General features: G+C 56.8%; 3 protein-coding genes across 3 annotated transcripts; 2 read left to right on the top strand and 1 right to left on the bottom strand.

The window, feature by feature from the left end:
* Positions 1 to 7380: 7380 nt before the first annotated feature.
* Positions 7381 to 11295, top strand: GLRG_10519 (uncharacterized protein; the record flags this gene model as incomplete). Its single annotated transcript, XM_008101204.1, has 3 exons — positions 7381 to 7507; positions 7805 to 11149; positions 11210 to 11295. 3 exons carry the CDS (start codon positions 7381 to 7383, stop codon positions 11293 to 11295), a joined length of 3558 nt encoding a protein of 1185 aa, XP_008099395.1.
* Positions 11296 to 13247: 1952 nt separating this feature from the next.
* On the top strand, positions 13248 to 13778 carry GLRG_10518 (uncharacterized protein; the record flags this gene model as incomplete). The annotated part of the gene is made up of 1 exon (XM_008101203.1): positions 13248 to 13778. One exon carries the CDS (start codon positions 13248 to 13250, stop codon positions 13776 to 13778), a length of 531 nt encoding a protein of 176 aa, XP_008099394.1.
* A 283-nt stretch (positions 13779 to 14061) lies between these two features.
* Positions 14062 to 15722, bottom strand: GLRG_10517 (amino acid permease; the record flags this gene model as incomplete). Its single annotated transcript, XM_008101202.1, has 2 exons — positions 14062 to 15467; positions 15578 to 15722. The coding sequence occupies 2 exons, from the start codon at positions 15720 to 15722 to the stop codon at positions 14062 to 14064; spliced, it is 1551 nt and encodes a 516-aa protein (XP_008099393.1).
* Between the last annotated feature and the right edge of the window lie 1037 nt (positions 15723 to 16759).

Below are 16759 nucleotides of genomic sequence, written 5' to 3'. Positions count from 1 at the left end.
GGTGACGTGAGCTTGCAGGTCTCAAGATGATGGTCAGTCTTCACCATCAGACAAGGAGACAACTTTGACAGCGATCTTGTGCGTTCCGGAGCCAGGCTGTCCATTGTTGCAGCACACATGCATACAGACCATCCATTCGTTGGCAGGAAGGCCGTGAGATGCAAAGCTGGATCAACAGGACATGGAGATGTTGGTGTATATATTTGTAGGTAGTGTGGTGTAGTGTATCGACTGCACTGCAGTGAGCCCACCGCCACGGGAAGGATAAACCGGTCCAAATCCGTGGCCGGGCTTGCTTCCCGTAGAGGACCGATATCCATCTCTCGCCGAGCAGAGAGGCTCATCATGATGCTCATGCTGCTGTCAGATGTTATTCATGACCAGGTCGAGCTATGGCCCTTTGGTGGACCAAGAGCCGCTGGCTGGGCCACATCGGGTTGGGGATTGGCCCCGGCGTTGAAGAACTGGTGGCGCTGGTGGTATTAGTGGCGACGATTGTCGATGAATGATGGAGAAGCGACAGGGGGCCGAGGCAAGAGATGTGGATCGAGGAAATGGGCCGTGTGAGAAGGACGGGGTGGGTATGCTACCCATACTCCGTAGAGAGTGAGGAATTAATGATGATGAATTGTGAAAATGGATATCCGTACAACGAGGGGGGAAAAGGATTGAGGACTGTGTACCGTGTGTATGTGTGGAGACACGTGCAGATGCAGATAGATAGAGTCCCCGTACCGTACCTTCTTGGATTGAAATATCACATACGGATACGGAGTACGGAGTAGAGAAAGAGAGAAAGAGCGCCTTGGATACGTACCTCAGACTCAGATATGGGCAAGGAAAGAGGGCCCGAAAATCAAGGCAACAGGGGTCCTTCCTGCCTGTTCATTCATCCTCCTCGAGGTTGTGGGGCGCGCGCGAAGGGGAAGGAAAGGGACGCTGTGGATCGTCCGCACTGTGCTCTGCCCTGGGGGTGGGCTGGTGTTCGTTGCCACGGTACGTACCTCATCTGTCCCGTCTACGATATCCACCTTGCCTTTGCTTGCGATGTGCTGCATTTGTCTTCATCCTTCATCTCGAACACTACCAAAGCCACGACGACATACGATGTAGTATGTTGAGGTACCACCTTACCTAGCTAAGGTGCCTAGGTAGATGACAGTGCTAAGGCTTCCAGGTGCGCTACGCTAACTCATGCAGCCGCGCTAAGGTGCATGAGGCAGGGCGCTGCCTTCGCAGCACTTTCCGTGGTCCACTCAGGAAGGAGCTTTCGACAACGCCCTTGCTCCCAGAAGTGGTGTTTTTTTCAATTCCATCAGCTCATCCTGGATTAGGTAGGTACTTTTGCTACATTTGCTAAACTACCTACCTACCTACCCACCCATGTCTGCCGTCTACTGCGTAGTCTGCTCGACTTTCGCCCTGGTCCAGCTGCCGCTACTGTAATTGTCCAAGCCAAGGTAAGGTCATGTCTTCCCAGTGGTACCGTGTAGTGTACCCTTTTTTCTTTCTTCTTCCCTGTGTGCCTCGTACCGCGGATGGGATGGTAGAGCGAGGTTGAGAGCGAGGTTAAGAAAGAGAGGGAGAGAGCGCTCAAGCGCCTGCATCTTCTCCTGCTGTGCGTGATTATCAAGCTGGAAGTCGCCGACTCTGTCGAATCAGAGCCACGCACCGGCACAAAAAGGTGGACTCGTTCGACGTCCCGCTAGACCATCAGATACGGAGTACGTACCTTTCAGATACCTTCAGTCACTACCTAGCACCTAGGTAGGTAGGCACCTTCTACGCAGTACGTACCTCGCACATGTCCGACAACGCGCTGATGCACTTCTCCCTCCTGCACACTTTGCATGCCCTTGCGATATGCGTCCTGTATCATGTATGCGAACAGAAACAGGCTTGGTGCAGCAAACATGAACGAGCAGACGCATGCAATCCGGCCGTGGCCCCATCGACCGTCGAGGGAAGAGAAACGGCTACTGCTTCAGCCTCTCAGCATGCCTGTACACTACCTACTGTGTGGTCTACCAACACCTACCTACCTACTCTGCCTTACGACAGCTTCTATCGCCTGGGTCCAGATGCCGGCCAATATCCAGCCTGGTCTTGGCTTCGGTCAACAGCCAGAGTGTTCGCAGCAACCATCATGCACGAACGAGCCTACAACGTCGTCTGTCACTCGCAGCTTGCTAATATTCGCCATTAGCCATCAGTACGGAGACGCACGAGTGACGAACTGCAGCTGGCCTGACCTCACCTCGCCGCTTCCATGGTACACTACGGAGTACTCACCTCACCAATTACCAAGCCCAGCCTGCAGTCGGATTGGTCGGCGACAAACAAACCCTTACCTGACATACACACGTTACCTCTCCCGGCCTACAGATTCAATGGAACACGACTCACCTGCATCCACCACGACAAGAGACAGAGGTACCTGTTCTACCCGACCTTACAGAGTACCTATTACTGACACTACATACCTAGCATGCATACCCTTCGCATGGCCCGAGGCATACTGGCCAATCACAAAGGGGGCTCAGTGCTAGCTTTGTGTGCGGGTACAGGACATTGATACGGACAACCCTGATCGGCGTCAGTCGGTACCGACGTACCCGAGGACCTCACCACTCGCTGCCTTGAAGACGCAATGCCCGCCGCAGCCACTCGCCTTACGACCGTTTCTTTTTGTCCCTGCCACCCAGCCAGAACTGCTGCTGCTGGTCCTTGGTTTCCCCAGGACCTACCTACCTGCCACTCGTACCCCTCCAACCACCAGGAAGACAGGGTATTGGAGGGGTCCCTCCGGCTATCGGTCTCTATATGCCTCGGAGATGATTTCCATTGGTCGAAGCTAATGGTCACAACTATCATCAGCATCCAGGTTTCCAAATCCACTGAGCGACTACGGACGGAGCTGGTCGCTTTTGTGTTTCGCAATTCCACGGGAGAGAGCTCTACGCAGTACTTGGAAATGATTGCTGGTCGGCTACAGCAACTTGTTTCTTGCTTTTCTTCTTCTTCTTCTTCCTCCTCTCATTCCTTTTTTTTTTTCCTTCCTTTTTTTTTTTTCCCGTTCTCTCTCTCTCTCTGCGGCTTGGTTTTGTCGCACCCGGCCTCGATCCTATTTGTCAATGCCGAGCAGACCGAACCAAGCATGCAAAGATGACGAAGAGTAAATAAAATCAAAACACGCACACACACACACACGCGCGCGCGTGCTCGCATATGCCACGGAGGAGTGTTGGCCATGCCACGCCAGGCCAAGCGAAATAAGGGTGCGACACTTAACTTACGCTTGGGTTTAGCTTGTCTGCCTTTGCAATCGCATATACCTCTTACCTAACAGGGTTTTGCGTTCACCACATGTTATGTACTGTACACCGTCTTTGCTTCGGATCATGCCCCAGCTGGGCAACAGTAGGAAACTCAATTTCACGGCGGGACTCTCACCCGAGCCAGGCTTAGCCTGCCTTTGGAAGAACCCCGGGGCATGAAATACCCGGCACGGGATGCTCTCCATCCAATCCACCCTCCCGCTGAGCAAGAGCCAACGACAGGTAGGCCTGGCATGCCTGTCCAGTGATGCGACTGGACGCCGGCGACTTTACTTCTCTCCACTGCCTTGTACCGTGTACTCTGCGCGCCGTGCGAATACCGGATATGAAGCCCCAGACTTGGAGGTACAGACACGAATCACCATGGTACGACATGTATGCGAATCGATGCCGTCCTATCGGCACGTAGGTGATTTATGAGAGTCACTCCACGGCCGCGATGGCAGCGGCAGCAGTAGAAGTCTATGCGGCGACTTGGGCTTGGACGGGCAACCTATGAAAACGACCGGGCGACAGCGACAGCGACAGCGGCGTCGGCGGCGGCGGCGGCGGCGGCGGATGCGGCCACGGCCACCAAGTCCTGCCGCTCTTGGAGCGACGGACGGTCGCCAGGACAGGCCAGGCCAAAGTAGGTTCAAGCACATGGACGACAGCAGAACCGACGAGCGAGGGTTCCAGGTATCGCGGTGAAAATCTATGGCCATGCGATGCTTGCACACATGCTGTGTGTGTATATAACCTAGGCCTGCGCGCAGCTCGGTTGTGAGAAGAAGCCTAGGGTGGGCTGGCCATCTTTTAATAGGAACACAGCTTCGACCCGATTACAGAGGGCAAAAGTCAGTCTGTCCATCTGATTTCCGTTTCCCCCCAACACCTGCATAAGTACAGCTATGTTGGTCTGCCCAGCCCCGACCTCACGTTGTCTCATTGGCATCGGTAGGTTAAGCTCTAGAATGGCTCACGCATCTGATCCAAGTCCGCCTTGGTGTCGAGCTGTCCGACCACCCTTCGATACAGCTGCCGCACGTCTATCTCTTAATCGGCCTGTGCCCCGTGCGATAAACTACATGGTAATGGGCGGCACAGACCAAGGAGGCTTGTCTCTCTGGGGACGAATGAGACGGGCTCGAGGCCCCGCCCGGGTAGGCGTGTCCCATTGATGGATTGGTATCGCGTGTTGGAACCCGTCTGTCAAGGCCAGTATGAAGAAGCATGGCCAAGACGGGCCGAGGGAGAACAGACCGTTGCGCGCACAAGACACGATCTGCAAACCCGATTACGCAGACTGACAGAGTACAGAGCACCAGAGAGAGCGAGCGAGGGAAAGAAACAGAGGGGGCGGGCGAGCAAGCAGGCGTGACCGAGTGCCTGTCCTTGTCTCTGCTCCCATTTACACTACACACTACTGCGTAGATGGCTACGAAGATTCAGGCTTTCTGTGCCTGATTCCGCGGCAGCAGGTGGTGTGTGGGTAGTGCAGGGCGGCATGCTGCTGCTTTCAACCTGCAACGGTTCGACGTCAGGCCAGCCTCCCCCTTGTTCTCTGGAACCATTAACCTCCCCTCCCCTTCCAACCAACCTCTTTATGGGAGCTAGCTTTTGCCGGGACTGCACGCATACGGTAGGTAAGGCAGGCACACGAGTACTACACCAAGTAGGTATTCATAATAGCAGTAGCGTACGTAGCCTCAATATTCCAAGACGGAAACAAGCGAATTGCCATCCGGCGAGTAAAGAGGAAAAGACGCCACGAATAAAACAGGTCCGGGTTTAGCGGCAGGGATGAAGGAGGTAATGGGGAGAAAAGTATGTTCGGTTATTCCAGACAAGAGAGAGAGAGAGAGAGAGAGAGAGAGAGAGATGGGAACAGGCGAAAGTCAAATGACTTGATACTCGGTGAGCCTGTGAGCATCAATCAGACTGCGCGGGCGCGCGCAAAATGTTTTAGTGGTCTCTCGTGTCACAGCCTGCTTTCCCGGCCACCGGCCACCAGCCTGACCCCTGTTTCTTTTCAATTCCCTTCCTCTCGGAGATGGATGAGACGCAGGTGGCAAGCAAAGATATTGGCATGGCATCTAGGTAGTGTAAGCACGGTTGGTGCTAAGTATGCGGTGCCTGATGTCTGCATCTCGCGGCCTGACATCGCATCACGTTGCCGAGAACTCCACCCCCCCCCTCTACCGGTATTTTTTTCCTTTTTTTTTTTTTTCTTTTCTTCTAAGCCTCGTAAAGGAGTCATCCGTCGGTACAGTTCTTTCCGACAAGTTTCGTCGTGCTTTTTTTTTTCATTTCAACAAAACCATGGTAAGCTCCACGCCCGCCCCGACACAGGCACCCAAAGTACGGAGTAAGGTGTCGGCTAAGCCTGGGACCGGTTAACGACGGACATTAGCAGGCTAGCCAGTCAGGGCAGCCAAACGAGAGGAAGGCACACGGAGATTGGAAGAGTGAAAGAGAGAGCAAGGAAGGCCATGGGGTACCTAGGTATCCGTAGGCACAGAGAGATAGTGTAGAGCAGGGAATACAAGGAAGGAAAAGCGCGCACTCAGGGGAGGTACCTGACCCTTTCTGGCAAGGCAAGCCGCCGCACTGTGCACTGGTCAGTTGGGCCATGTACACCTGACCTATGACATCCTAGGGCTGGCCTGGAAATGCACACTGTGTTTTGTACTGTACTTTTACTATTTCACTCACACATACGGAGTACATACACACACATACATAGTACGTACAGGTAGGTGCGCTGTACGGTACTTGCCTCACCTTGCACCTTGTTCTCTGTTCTGTTGCCTGTTTCTTGCTGGTGCTGGTGCCGGTGCCGGTGCCGGTGCTGGTGCTGGTGGGTGCTCTTTCCTGTACCATTTCCATGTACACTACTATATGTCTAATTCCCCATCTTGCCATCTCAATCCCACTATCGACAGACTAAGTGGTGTACTTTGTGCCTACCTCGTGGACCCTGGCTTCTGCCTGCCTGCCTGCCTGCCTGCCTGCCTGCCTGCCTTGCTGTTTCTGTATCTGTTTCCACTTTCTGTGTGGGATGCTTTGCCATTTGTGCCTGCCATTGCCTTCCATGTCCCGGTCTGGAGCACAGTACACACCGTGCACAGATGACGGGGGTACCTTCCCTAACGTACCTGCCCTTCTCATCCCACACCATCCCATCCGAATCTTTCTGAGGTATCCGTACCTCGCACTAGGTACCCACCCACACCACACACACTCACACCATCTCTCTCTCTCCCTCTTCGTCTCGCTCTTTCCTGCGCCAGGCTGGGTTGGATTTGGATGGCACTTTACCTAACAAGTACCCCAACTTCCCCTTCCCACCACTGACTCTTGCTCCCCTCCTTCCCTCCTTCTCTTCTTCTCCAAGCAAAGCAGCTGCTTCGACAGGCGGGAATTGATTGTCTTGTTTGACGGAGAAAGAAAGAAAACAAAACAAAACGCTGTGAGCTCTCCAACTGAAGAAAAAAAAAAAGACAAAGAGGATATACTACTTCGTTTCTCAACCATACTATTATTATTTTTTGGTTTCCATCACTTGGAAAATAGCATGCGAGACTCGGATCCCGGACACAGCGCCTCCCTCCTACTACCGCTATCTTCGTCCGCTTCTCCCACCTACTAAACGCCGCTTCCCTAACCCGGGACGGGACCCTCTCTCTCTCTATCTCTATTAACCTATCTGATCTGACCTATCCTATCTCCCTCTCTCTCTCTCTTTCTCTCCCGTCCACAATCCCACCCCGCCATCCGTCATCCCTCCTCACACACTCTTCTTACATACACTTTCTCGCTTCCCGCCGTAGCGCACTCTCCCGACCCCGACCGACCGCCCGCCCGCCCGCTCGTCGCGAGCTGCGCCCACCTAAACCAAACTAAACCCTCCAAGCGACAACCAAGACAGACCCTTTTTCCTCAACCACACTTTACTTGCCTTGTTCTGCCAACCACCCAACCCTCCTTCTCTTCCTTTCCCTCCCCCTTCTTCCTTCCTTTCACGATCACGACGAACGACGATTACGAAAACGAGCCAACCATGGCTATGAACGACACCGAAGTCAAGGCCGAAAAGAACACAAGCATGACCAATTCCTCTTCGACGCCCGCTGCTCCCGCTGCCGCTTCTGCCGCCAACAGCACGGCGCCGGCCACCGAAGATAGTGGTATGAGTCGCACCTGAAAGCTTGCTTGCTTGCTTGCCCACACCCACAACCCCTCCAAAAAAAAAAAACCGCCCCTCCTGTTCCCACCCGCGCATCTTCCATCCCCCCCCCCCTCCTCCTCAATTCGCGTCCTCCTTCCCGCCGCCGACGATGGCGACGTTGATTCTTGATTTATATGGCGGATGCGGGGTGCCCTCTCTTCTTTCCTCTCCTCTTCCTCCCACAATAAGGAAAAGATCAATCATGCCGACCTGACTTGGAAAGTGAGCTGACATACGGAATTGCACGCAAATCTAGCTGCTTCCACGATTACCGTCAATACCAAGACGCCTGCCAATTTCCCTCCCCCAAAGACCGACAAACCCCGCCCCCATGTGTGCGCGACTTGCCAGCGCTCCTTTGCCCGATTGGAACACCTGAAACGCCACGAGCGCTCCCACACCAAGGAGAAGCCCTTCGAATGCCCCGAGTGCACAAGATGCTTCGCTCGTCGCGATCTGCTGCTGAGACACCAGCAGAAGCTGCATCAGACCACGACCCCGTCCTCCCGCCCCCGCAACCGCCGTGAGAGCGCCAGCAGTGCCGCTCCTGGAGCCCGCGCTCGCAAAAATAGCGTCGCCGGCCCCAATGCCGCAGCCGCTGCAAATGCCGCCGCTGCCTCGATGCGCCCGAGGGCCAACACCATCAGCCACGTCGACGGGAGCGCGATGCAGATGATTGCCGCCGCCAACGCCCAGGCGGCTCGGGGCATGCCACCTGGTACACACAGCCGTCACCCCAGTCTCGCGGGGCTACCCGTGCACAACTTGGACTTTGGCGGCATGTCAGCCGCCATGGGCCACCGGGGAATGTCTCACGGGCTGCCCAAGCTCGAGACGCACACCATCAACCACATGGACTTTAGCGGCTTGCGGACCGCTCCCCCCATGGCAGTCTTCAACCCAGACTTTGACTTTGAGGGCCTGCTGTTCGGCCCCGGCTCCACCATCAACCCCAACGCCCTCCACTACAATGACTCGCCCCAGTCAATGGCCATGGACCAGCCCTCGCCCTTCCAGCACGGGCTTGCCGGCGACCTTTCGACGACGCAGCTGGACGATAGCTTCGACTGGCTGACAGGTTTCGAGCACCAGATGTCCTTCCAGGGCGCCGACAACGCCGTGGACGGCTCAAGTCCCTCGGCCATTAGCACCACCAGCCAGAGCGGCATCAGCGATGTCATGGTGGACGGCTCCAATCATCCTGTCCCCGCAGGAACAAGTTCAATGTGGCAACCGGCCGTGATGGGTCCTCCCCAGGTCCCAAACCCGTTTGCCATGGATCTAAATGGTTCGGTCTTCCCAGATCTCTTAAACGGAGCACCCGTCTCACCACAACCTGCTGCGCAGAAAATGAACGATGCCTATTTCTCGACGCCGCCTCCCTCTCTTAGCTCCCTCAGTCCGTCGATGATTTCCGGACTCAACACGCAAAACCTCAACCACGCCGCCCTCAGCTTCAACGCAGGTCCCGAGACGCCGTCGTCCATGAACGGCGGCAACCACGGCGTCTCGCCCGTCTCGACCATTACCGAATCGACCCGAGGCGCCATAGTCGGGGCCCTCTCGCAGTGCTCTCCATTTGGAGGACGGAGGTACTCATTCGCGACCCCAAGCTCGCCGCTGTCGCCGGGCTTTCAGAACACGGCCAACAGTGTCCCAGACCATGTAAAGAATTTACCTAGCACTCAAGACTTGCAACGATATGTTGGCGCTTACCTTCGTTACTTCCACCCTCATCTGCCGTTTTTGCACATTCCCACTTTGACTTTTGAGATGCCGCCCTCCGCTGCCAACCGCCCCAACACCGTTGGTGGGAGTGGGTGTCTCGTCCTTTCCATGTCTGCCATTGGCGCCTTGTACGAAATGGACCACGTACAATCCCGGGAACTGTTTGAGATGGCCAAGAAAATGATTCAACTGTACCTTGAGGAACGGCGGAAAGCCGACGTGAGAAAGGCCGACCTACGGAGAACCCCGGCATCCGAGCCGTCGGCCCACAGCCAGGAATCATCTGTCCACACCCCGGTCTGGCTCGTGCAGGCCATGCTTCTGAATGTCGTCTACGGCCACAACTGCGGCGACAAGACGGCAAGCGACATCGCCTCGACCCACTGCGCTGCCCTCGTCAGCCTTGCGCAAGCTGCCGACCTCCTCCGCCCCATTCGCGTCGAGTCCAACGATGCCCCTCATGACACCCACATGCACGACGATGCCACGTGGAGCAGCCTTCAGCCCGATTCCGATGAGCAGGTGGAGTGGCTCCGGTGGAGGACGATGGAGGAGCGCAAGCGCACGCTCTACGTCGTCTTTGTCCTCTCGAGCCTCCTCGTCGCGGCGTACAACCACACGCCGGCCCTGACCAATTCTGAGATCCTGCTCGACCTGCCTTGCGATGAGGATTTCTTCGCCGCCGAGAGCAGCACTGCCTTTGCTGCCAAGGGCGGAGTTCGCGCCGCGAACCATAACCGCATGACCTTTCACGAAGCGCTGGGCGACCTGCTCCGGTCGAATGAGAAGCAGCAGAAGCAGCAGCAGCAGCAGCAGCTTGCTTTCGGCAACGGGCACCAGGCATCTGCGCAGGGCGGCGGCGGCAGCAGCCTGGACGAGCTCCACAAGAACGACCTCAAGCCGTCGACGTTTGGTTGTCTGATCCTGATCAACGCGCTGCACAACTACATTTGGGAGACGCGCCAGCGCCACCACAACAAGGTTTGGACCAACGAGGAAACCGAGAAGATGCACCGGCACATCGAACCTGCTCTGAAGGCCTGGCAGGCCGCCTGGGCAAGCAACCCGAACCACAGCCTGGAGCGCCCGAACCCCTTTGGCCTCGGACCGCTGTCTGCCGATGCCATCCCGCTGCTCGACCTGGCCTACGTGCGGCTCTTTGTGAACCTTGCCCGCTCCAAGGAGAAGTTTTGGCAACGGGACTGGGACGCCATGGCGGAGGAGCTCTCTCGCGGTACCGAGGTGGTCCAGCACGCAGAACACTCGCCCGCTTCCAACGCCGAGTCGACCGGTACCGAGAATTCGGACAACTCGGTCTCTACGTCGGTGTTTGCCGAGTCTCCGGCGACGCAGTCTTCCTCCCCAGAGTTCCCTTCTGGCAAGTTTCCCTCTCACTCGCAGGCTGCGCCGAGCCAATCCACGCGCCGCAGAGAGAAGCACCTCCGCAAGGCCGCCTTCTACGCCGCGGACTCGCTCGCCATGTCGGACAAGCTGGGCGTCACTTTTGCCGATTTTACCAGCCGGGAGCTGCCTCTGCAGTCAGCAATGTGCGCTTTTGACTGTGCCCAGGTCCTGGCTGAGTGGGTTGCGACGCTGCAGGATCGAGTCGGTCAGTACCTTGGTATCCTGGGCCAAGACGACGTAGACCTCTCTCAGGTTCCTGCCATCATGATGTTGGAAGAGGAAGACGTGAAACTGCTGGGAAAGGTACAAGAGGTGTTGGCTTCTGCGGAGTTGAAGATGAACTTTGAGCTTGTTCAGGGCAACGTTGCAGGCGTCGACACGAGAATGCACATGGACGACCACGCGGGCTATGCGGCCAAGATCCTTCGCATCACGGCTTACATGCTCGACAAAGCCGCGGTGTGGCCAGGTCAGTACTCGGTCCCGTTGCAAGGCTCAATGAGGGCACCCCCTCGCTAACCTCTCCCAGTCACTCACCTGATGGCCCGATGCCTCGAGACACACGCCACTCATATGCGCGCCAGAGCCGATAAGTCCGTGGTCGCACACGAGTAAGTGGGATGACAGACGGGTATAAGGGACGGTCAGCAAAGGAAAGAAGCGGTTGTTGGGGAATCTGTCACTCGGGATCGCCTCTCCCTGACTGTAACTCGCCCCTCGGCCATGACAATTTTTTCGAAAACACGCGTGAACGAAGAGGAGATGGAAAAACAAAAAGGAGCTGCATATAGTTGGCAAGCAGGAAGAGCCGGGAACAACAGAAAGAAAAGGGAGGAAAAAAAGGAAGAAGGGAAACTTGCGACAAACGGAAGCAACAAGCGGAATACCCTCCCCTACCCACTTGATGGGGGAATGCCAAAAGTTTTTCCAAAAATGACGTTACGATATGTTCCAGCAGGGACACACGATTATTATTATTTTTCAAAGGGCGGCATCGAGCGGATGCCGTCATTTATTTACGTTGTCGTCGCCGAGGAACTGGGATGATGACCCCGGACTCTGGCGGCGACTCGCAGTGTACATGATCAGTACGTACGCCTGGACTGGACGCTGACAGCCTCGAGGAGGTCACGAATCATTTTTACGAACATGGAGACGATGCGCCATCGACAAGCAAGTTTTCCTCCGTGGTATAAACGAACATGGGCATGGGCATGAACATCAGCTGACGGAAACTGGAAAGCTTCTTGTCTCGGGTGGTTGCTCACGTCAGGAAAGGGGTGTGTGGGGGGGGGGGTTTGAATTTAGCTCGGACGATATGAATGTGAACAATGGCGTTTTTCTTCTTCTTTCCTTTTCGTTCTTCTTTTCGCTTTTATGCTGGCGGTACGTGCTCGCTCTTGGGTCTGGCTGTCAGAGTTGACTCGCAGCCGTATGTCTCAGGTCTGATGGGCTGCTGAAAAGGTACCGCTCGTGCGCTTTCGAATCTTTTCCACGCCTCTGCCGCCGTTCTCGAGGCTGCTCAGTCTCTGGTTGGCTCTCTGGAACGAGCGGTCGTGGTTGGATGGGGGGTTTCTTTTTCTTTTATTCTTTTTACCTTTCAACCCCCCCCCCCAAGGGAGGGGGGCTGATCCGTGTGTTTTGTTCGAGTGTAGGAAAAAAGTCCGAGGGGTGTTGGACTAGCGAGTCGAGTGCGGCGGTGAAGAAGGGTGGCCAACGTGTTGTCTCTGCGCAGGAAGCGCGGCATCTCGACGAGGTTTTGTTCGAGATTGTCGGGTTTGAGGTGGTTCAGTGATTGTGGCAAGCGTCGAGGACAAGTTGCCCAGGATCACCTACCGGCAGAGACGGACGGACTTGTGCGGGAACGTGATGGGTGTAACTACACAAATGGAGAAAATCAGACAGACATGAATGATATGACGGTAGTCTACGAAACGAGATGTGTGTGTGTGTGTGTAAGTAATGGTGATGGTTGGTGATGGTGACGGACCCTCGTCATGTGGGGGGGTTGTTAGCTGTCTAGGTACGTACCGACTTGTCTAGCACAGGTAGGTAGGTAGTTGTGATAGGTCTCGGAAGGGGTACGTACCGCTCTTATACCTTTGTACGGAGTATCCGTACGGATAAGGAAACTACGGTGCACCTAGCTAGCTACGGGTACATACAGGTAGTACAGCCTGTACAGGTACATAGGTGTTGTACCGGATGTCCCCACCTGCCGCTTACTGCCCCCTGTCGCCTGCCGCCTGCCGCCTGCCGCCCGCTGCCCGTCACATCCCACATACACACACCCACGCCACCCCGCAGCTTCCCGCTCAAGCTGCCGAACTTTCCTTCCTATCGATCAGTATATTCGTCGTCTCGACGTCCCCCAACATACAGACTGACTTATTGACTACACTCTCCCCCCCTCTCAATCGTCTCCTCACGACGACTTGATTGTTCCTCTCACAATCTCCAACCTGCCCGACCGGCTGCTAACGAGACTTACGATACGCACGCCACCAGACCATTACTACCACGACCACGACCATCACCATCACCACCAAAATACGCATACAGCCGCCATGTCTTCCCAGCCGAACCCCCTCCGCGGCATCCATGCCTCAACCGTCTTCGTCAACACGGCGATTGCCGGGCTGAACCTGAGTCTCTCGGTCTTCGTCGTTCCCCGCCTGCTCGAGTCGCCGACCCCACTCATGCTGCGCCAGTGGTCCAGCATGTTCGCGCGCATCACCCGCGTCTTCCCGCTGCCGGTTCTCACCTGCGCCCTGAGCTACTGGTACATGGCCTACCAGACCGCTGCGCATCACCACCTGCCTGGCACCGCCGGCAAGTCGAGGCTGTTGGCGGTCGCCGGCGCCCTCTGCTTCGCCATCGTGCCGTGGACCAAGTTCCTCATGGTCAACATCAACAGGGAGCTGCTGAGGAGGGCCGAGGGGACAAGGGACATGGGCATCATGGCCGTCGGAATGACCCACGAGGAGCAGGAGGGCGCCAAGTCGCTGGTCGACCGCTGGGGGCTGTATAACCTGGGGAGGAGCATCGCCCTCGGCCTCGGCGGCGCTGTGGGGCTGTATACCATTGTCTCGTCATGATTCTCGCCGTTGCCTGCCAATGGCGGTACGATGTGGGGAATGTCCATCGCTTCAATATACACACGACCGAACGCCAAGTTTGGCTGCCAAACCGTTGAACTCATGGGTATCGTCATCGCAGCTATTCTAACTAATATTACATCAGATTACTTTTTCACCCGTCACCCGTCACAGTCGTCACTCTTTGGGGGGTTTTTCTTTCCTTTTCTTCCCCCCCCCCCCCCCCCCCCCCCCCCTTCTTCTTTCTCTTTTTTTCTCTTCTCCTTCATCTTCATCGTACACATCATGACCTCGCTCGCAGAGTGCCCGTCGTCACATCGGCCTCGATGGCCTTGAGAGGCATGGTGCGGTTGAAGAGCTTGTGGCCGACCAACAGGACGACGAACAGAATGACGCTGACGTAGGCGGTAAAGAAGTCGCTGGTGCTCCACTCGATGAAGACGGCGAAGCCGTTTGTCAGGATGATGAGCACGTTGAAGAACAGGCCGTACCAGGACAGGTACGGCTGCAGGGGCGCCGTGTACGGCAGGGTGCTGCGCGGGATGTTCTGGGCCTTGAGGGCGGCCATGAAGCGCAGGTGGCAGACGTTGATGCACGACCAGCTGATGAAGCCGGCGACGGCCGTGACGTTGAGGAGCCAGTCGAAGACGACGCCGCCGTCGGCCGACAGGTTCATGTAGGCCAGCAGGCCGACGGCCGACGTGGTGGCGACGGCCATGTAGGGGGTGCCGTACTTGTTGGTCCACGTCATGAACTGGGGCGCGCACCTCTCGTTGGCGAGCGAGACGAGGATGCGGGACCCCGAGTAGACGTTGGAGTTGGCGGCCGAGAGGACGGCCGTCAGGAGCACGGCGTTGATGATGTCGGGGAGCACCTTGACGCCGGCCAGGTTGGCGGCGATGACGAGGGGCGAGGCGGACGCGTTCTGGGAGTCGAGCAGGAGGGACCGGTCGTTGGAGGGGACGAGGATGCCGACGAAGAAGACGGTGGCGACGAACAGGCCGAAGATGCCCCAGAAGGTCCAGCGGACGGCGCTGGGCACGCTCTTCTCGGGGTCCTTTGTCTCGCCGGCGCCGATGCCGACGAGCTCGGCGCCCTGGTAGCTGAAGCCGGCGGTGATGAGGACGGACCAGAAGCCGATGAACTTGCCGGCGGAGCCTGGGACGATGGAGGCGTTGAAGGCGCCCGGGTCGACCCAGTAGGTGAAGCCGAGGTAGCCCTGCTGGCCGACGCCGGCGTTGATGCAGATGGCGAAGACGATGAAGCCGACGATGGTGACGACCTTGATGCTGGCGAACCACATCTCGACCTCGCCGAACATGCGGATGGGCATGAAGTTGAGGGCGGTGAAGACGGCCCAGAAGACGGAGATGAAGATGGCGATGCTGAGGTCGGCGTTCCAGTACTGGATGATGACGCCGGCGGCGGTGAGCTCGAGGGCGAAGGTGATGGACCAGCTGAACCAGTACATCCAGCCCATGGCGAAGCCGAGGGTGGGGTCGATGAAGCGGGAGGCGTACGAGGTGAAGGCGCCGGGGACGGGGATGTAGGTGGCCATCTCGCAGAGGGCCGTCATGACGGAGAAGACGATGGAGCCGACGAAGATGAAGGCGATGAGGGCGCCGACGGGGCCCGAGGTGGCGATGGCCTTGCCGCTGCCGAGGAAGAGGCCGGTGCCGATGGTGCCGCCTGCGATGGTCAGAATGACGTACGTACTCGAGAAGGATGAGGGTGGTGGTGGTGGTGGTGGTGGACGAAGATGGTGGTAGTGGACGAAGGAGGGGTCAAGAGTGACATACCGATGGCGAGGAACTGCAGGTGGCGGCTGTGGAGGGTGCGGTGAAGGCCGTCAGTCTCGCCGGTCTCGAGGTCGGTCTTGGAGCCGTTACTAGGCGTGACCTCGCCTTCGCTCGACTGGGGCGTCTTCTCCTTGGAGCTGAACATGATGATGGCGGTGATGGCTGGTTGGGTGGGTTCACAGGGATGGAATTCACACAAACAGACACACACACATACACACGCACACACACATGCGCGCGCGCGCGCGACGATCAGGCTTTTGCTGCGAACGACCAGGGGTGAGAGAAGAAACCTGACCGTGAAGTCAAGGACGAAGGCGATGCGACGCGATGGGCAGGGGAGGCGAGAGGAGAGGACGAGGACTAGGACAGAAGAGAGGGGAGGAGGACCCAGACGAAAGGAAAAAGCCCATGGCATGATTAAATAGAATATACCGGGCCCTTTCTCTCTCTCTCTCTCTCTCTCTCTCTCTCTCCCTCTTTCCCTCTCGAAAGACTCTTACCCAACCGGTTCCACTCGGCGTCGACTCACATCGCGAGCCCGGCCGACGGGTCTGATATAGTGTAAAACAAGATATTAGGAGAAAATCTCGAGCAGTGGGAGTGGGACGGAGATAGGCACAGGCGAGAGCTCGAGACAATGGCCCGCGGCTCGAGACCCCTCTTGGACATGTTGCCCGTTGCGGGTTGACCGATTGGAGACGGTGATCATGCCCTCCTCGTCTGCGCTCTCTTCCTCTCTCTCTCTCTCTCTCTCTCTCTCTCTCTCTCTCTCTCTCTCTCTCTCTCTCTCTCTCTCTCTCTCTCTCTCTCTCTCTCTCTCTCTTTCTCTCTCTCTCTTGGTCCCAATCGATGGTCCTCCCTGGTTACCTAGTGTACATAGTATTAGTAGCGCGTTTGCGGCGACGACCCTCTTCGGGGGTCACCCGGGCACGCGGGTACCGGCGGCGAAAAAAGGAGCAGGGGTCATGGATGGAGTCCAGTCGAGCCTCTCTCTCTCTCTCCATCTCTTGATATGTTCCCCATTTCGGGGTGGGGGGGAGCGCAACACTTTGGGGGCGGGAAATGCCAAGCGTGTGTGGGGGGACGGTTTTTTGTTCTTTTTGGGCACATGGCAGCAAACGTATGTCGTGGCATGGCATGGCATGGCATGGCATGGCTGCTGTTTAGATGTAGTTTGTG

The sequence above is a fragment of the Colletotrichum graminicola genome (genome assembly GCF_000149035.1).
Source record: "Colletotrichum graminicola M1.001 genomic scaffold supercont1.62, whole genome shotgun sequence".
Classification (NCBI taxonomy): Eukaryota; Fungi; Ascomycota; class Sordariomycetes; order Glomerellales; family Glomerellaceae; genus Colletotrichum; species Colletotrichum graminicola.
The sequence above is the reverse complement of the archived record's forward strand: the minus strand, read 5'-3'. Positions and strand labels throughout refer to the sequence as shown.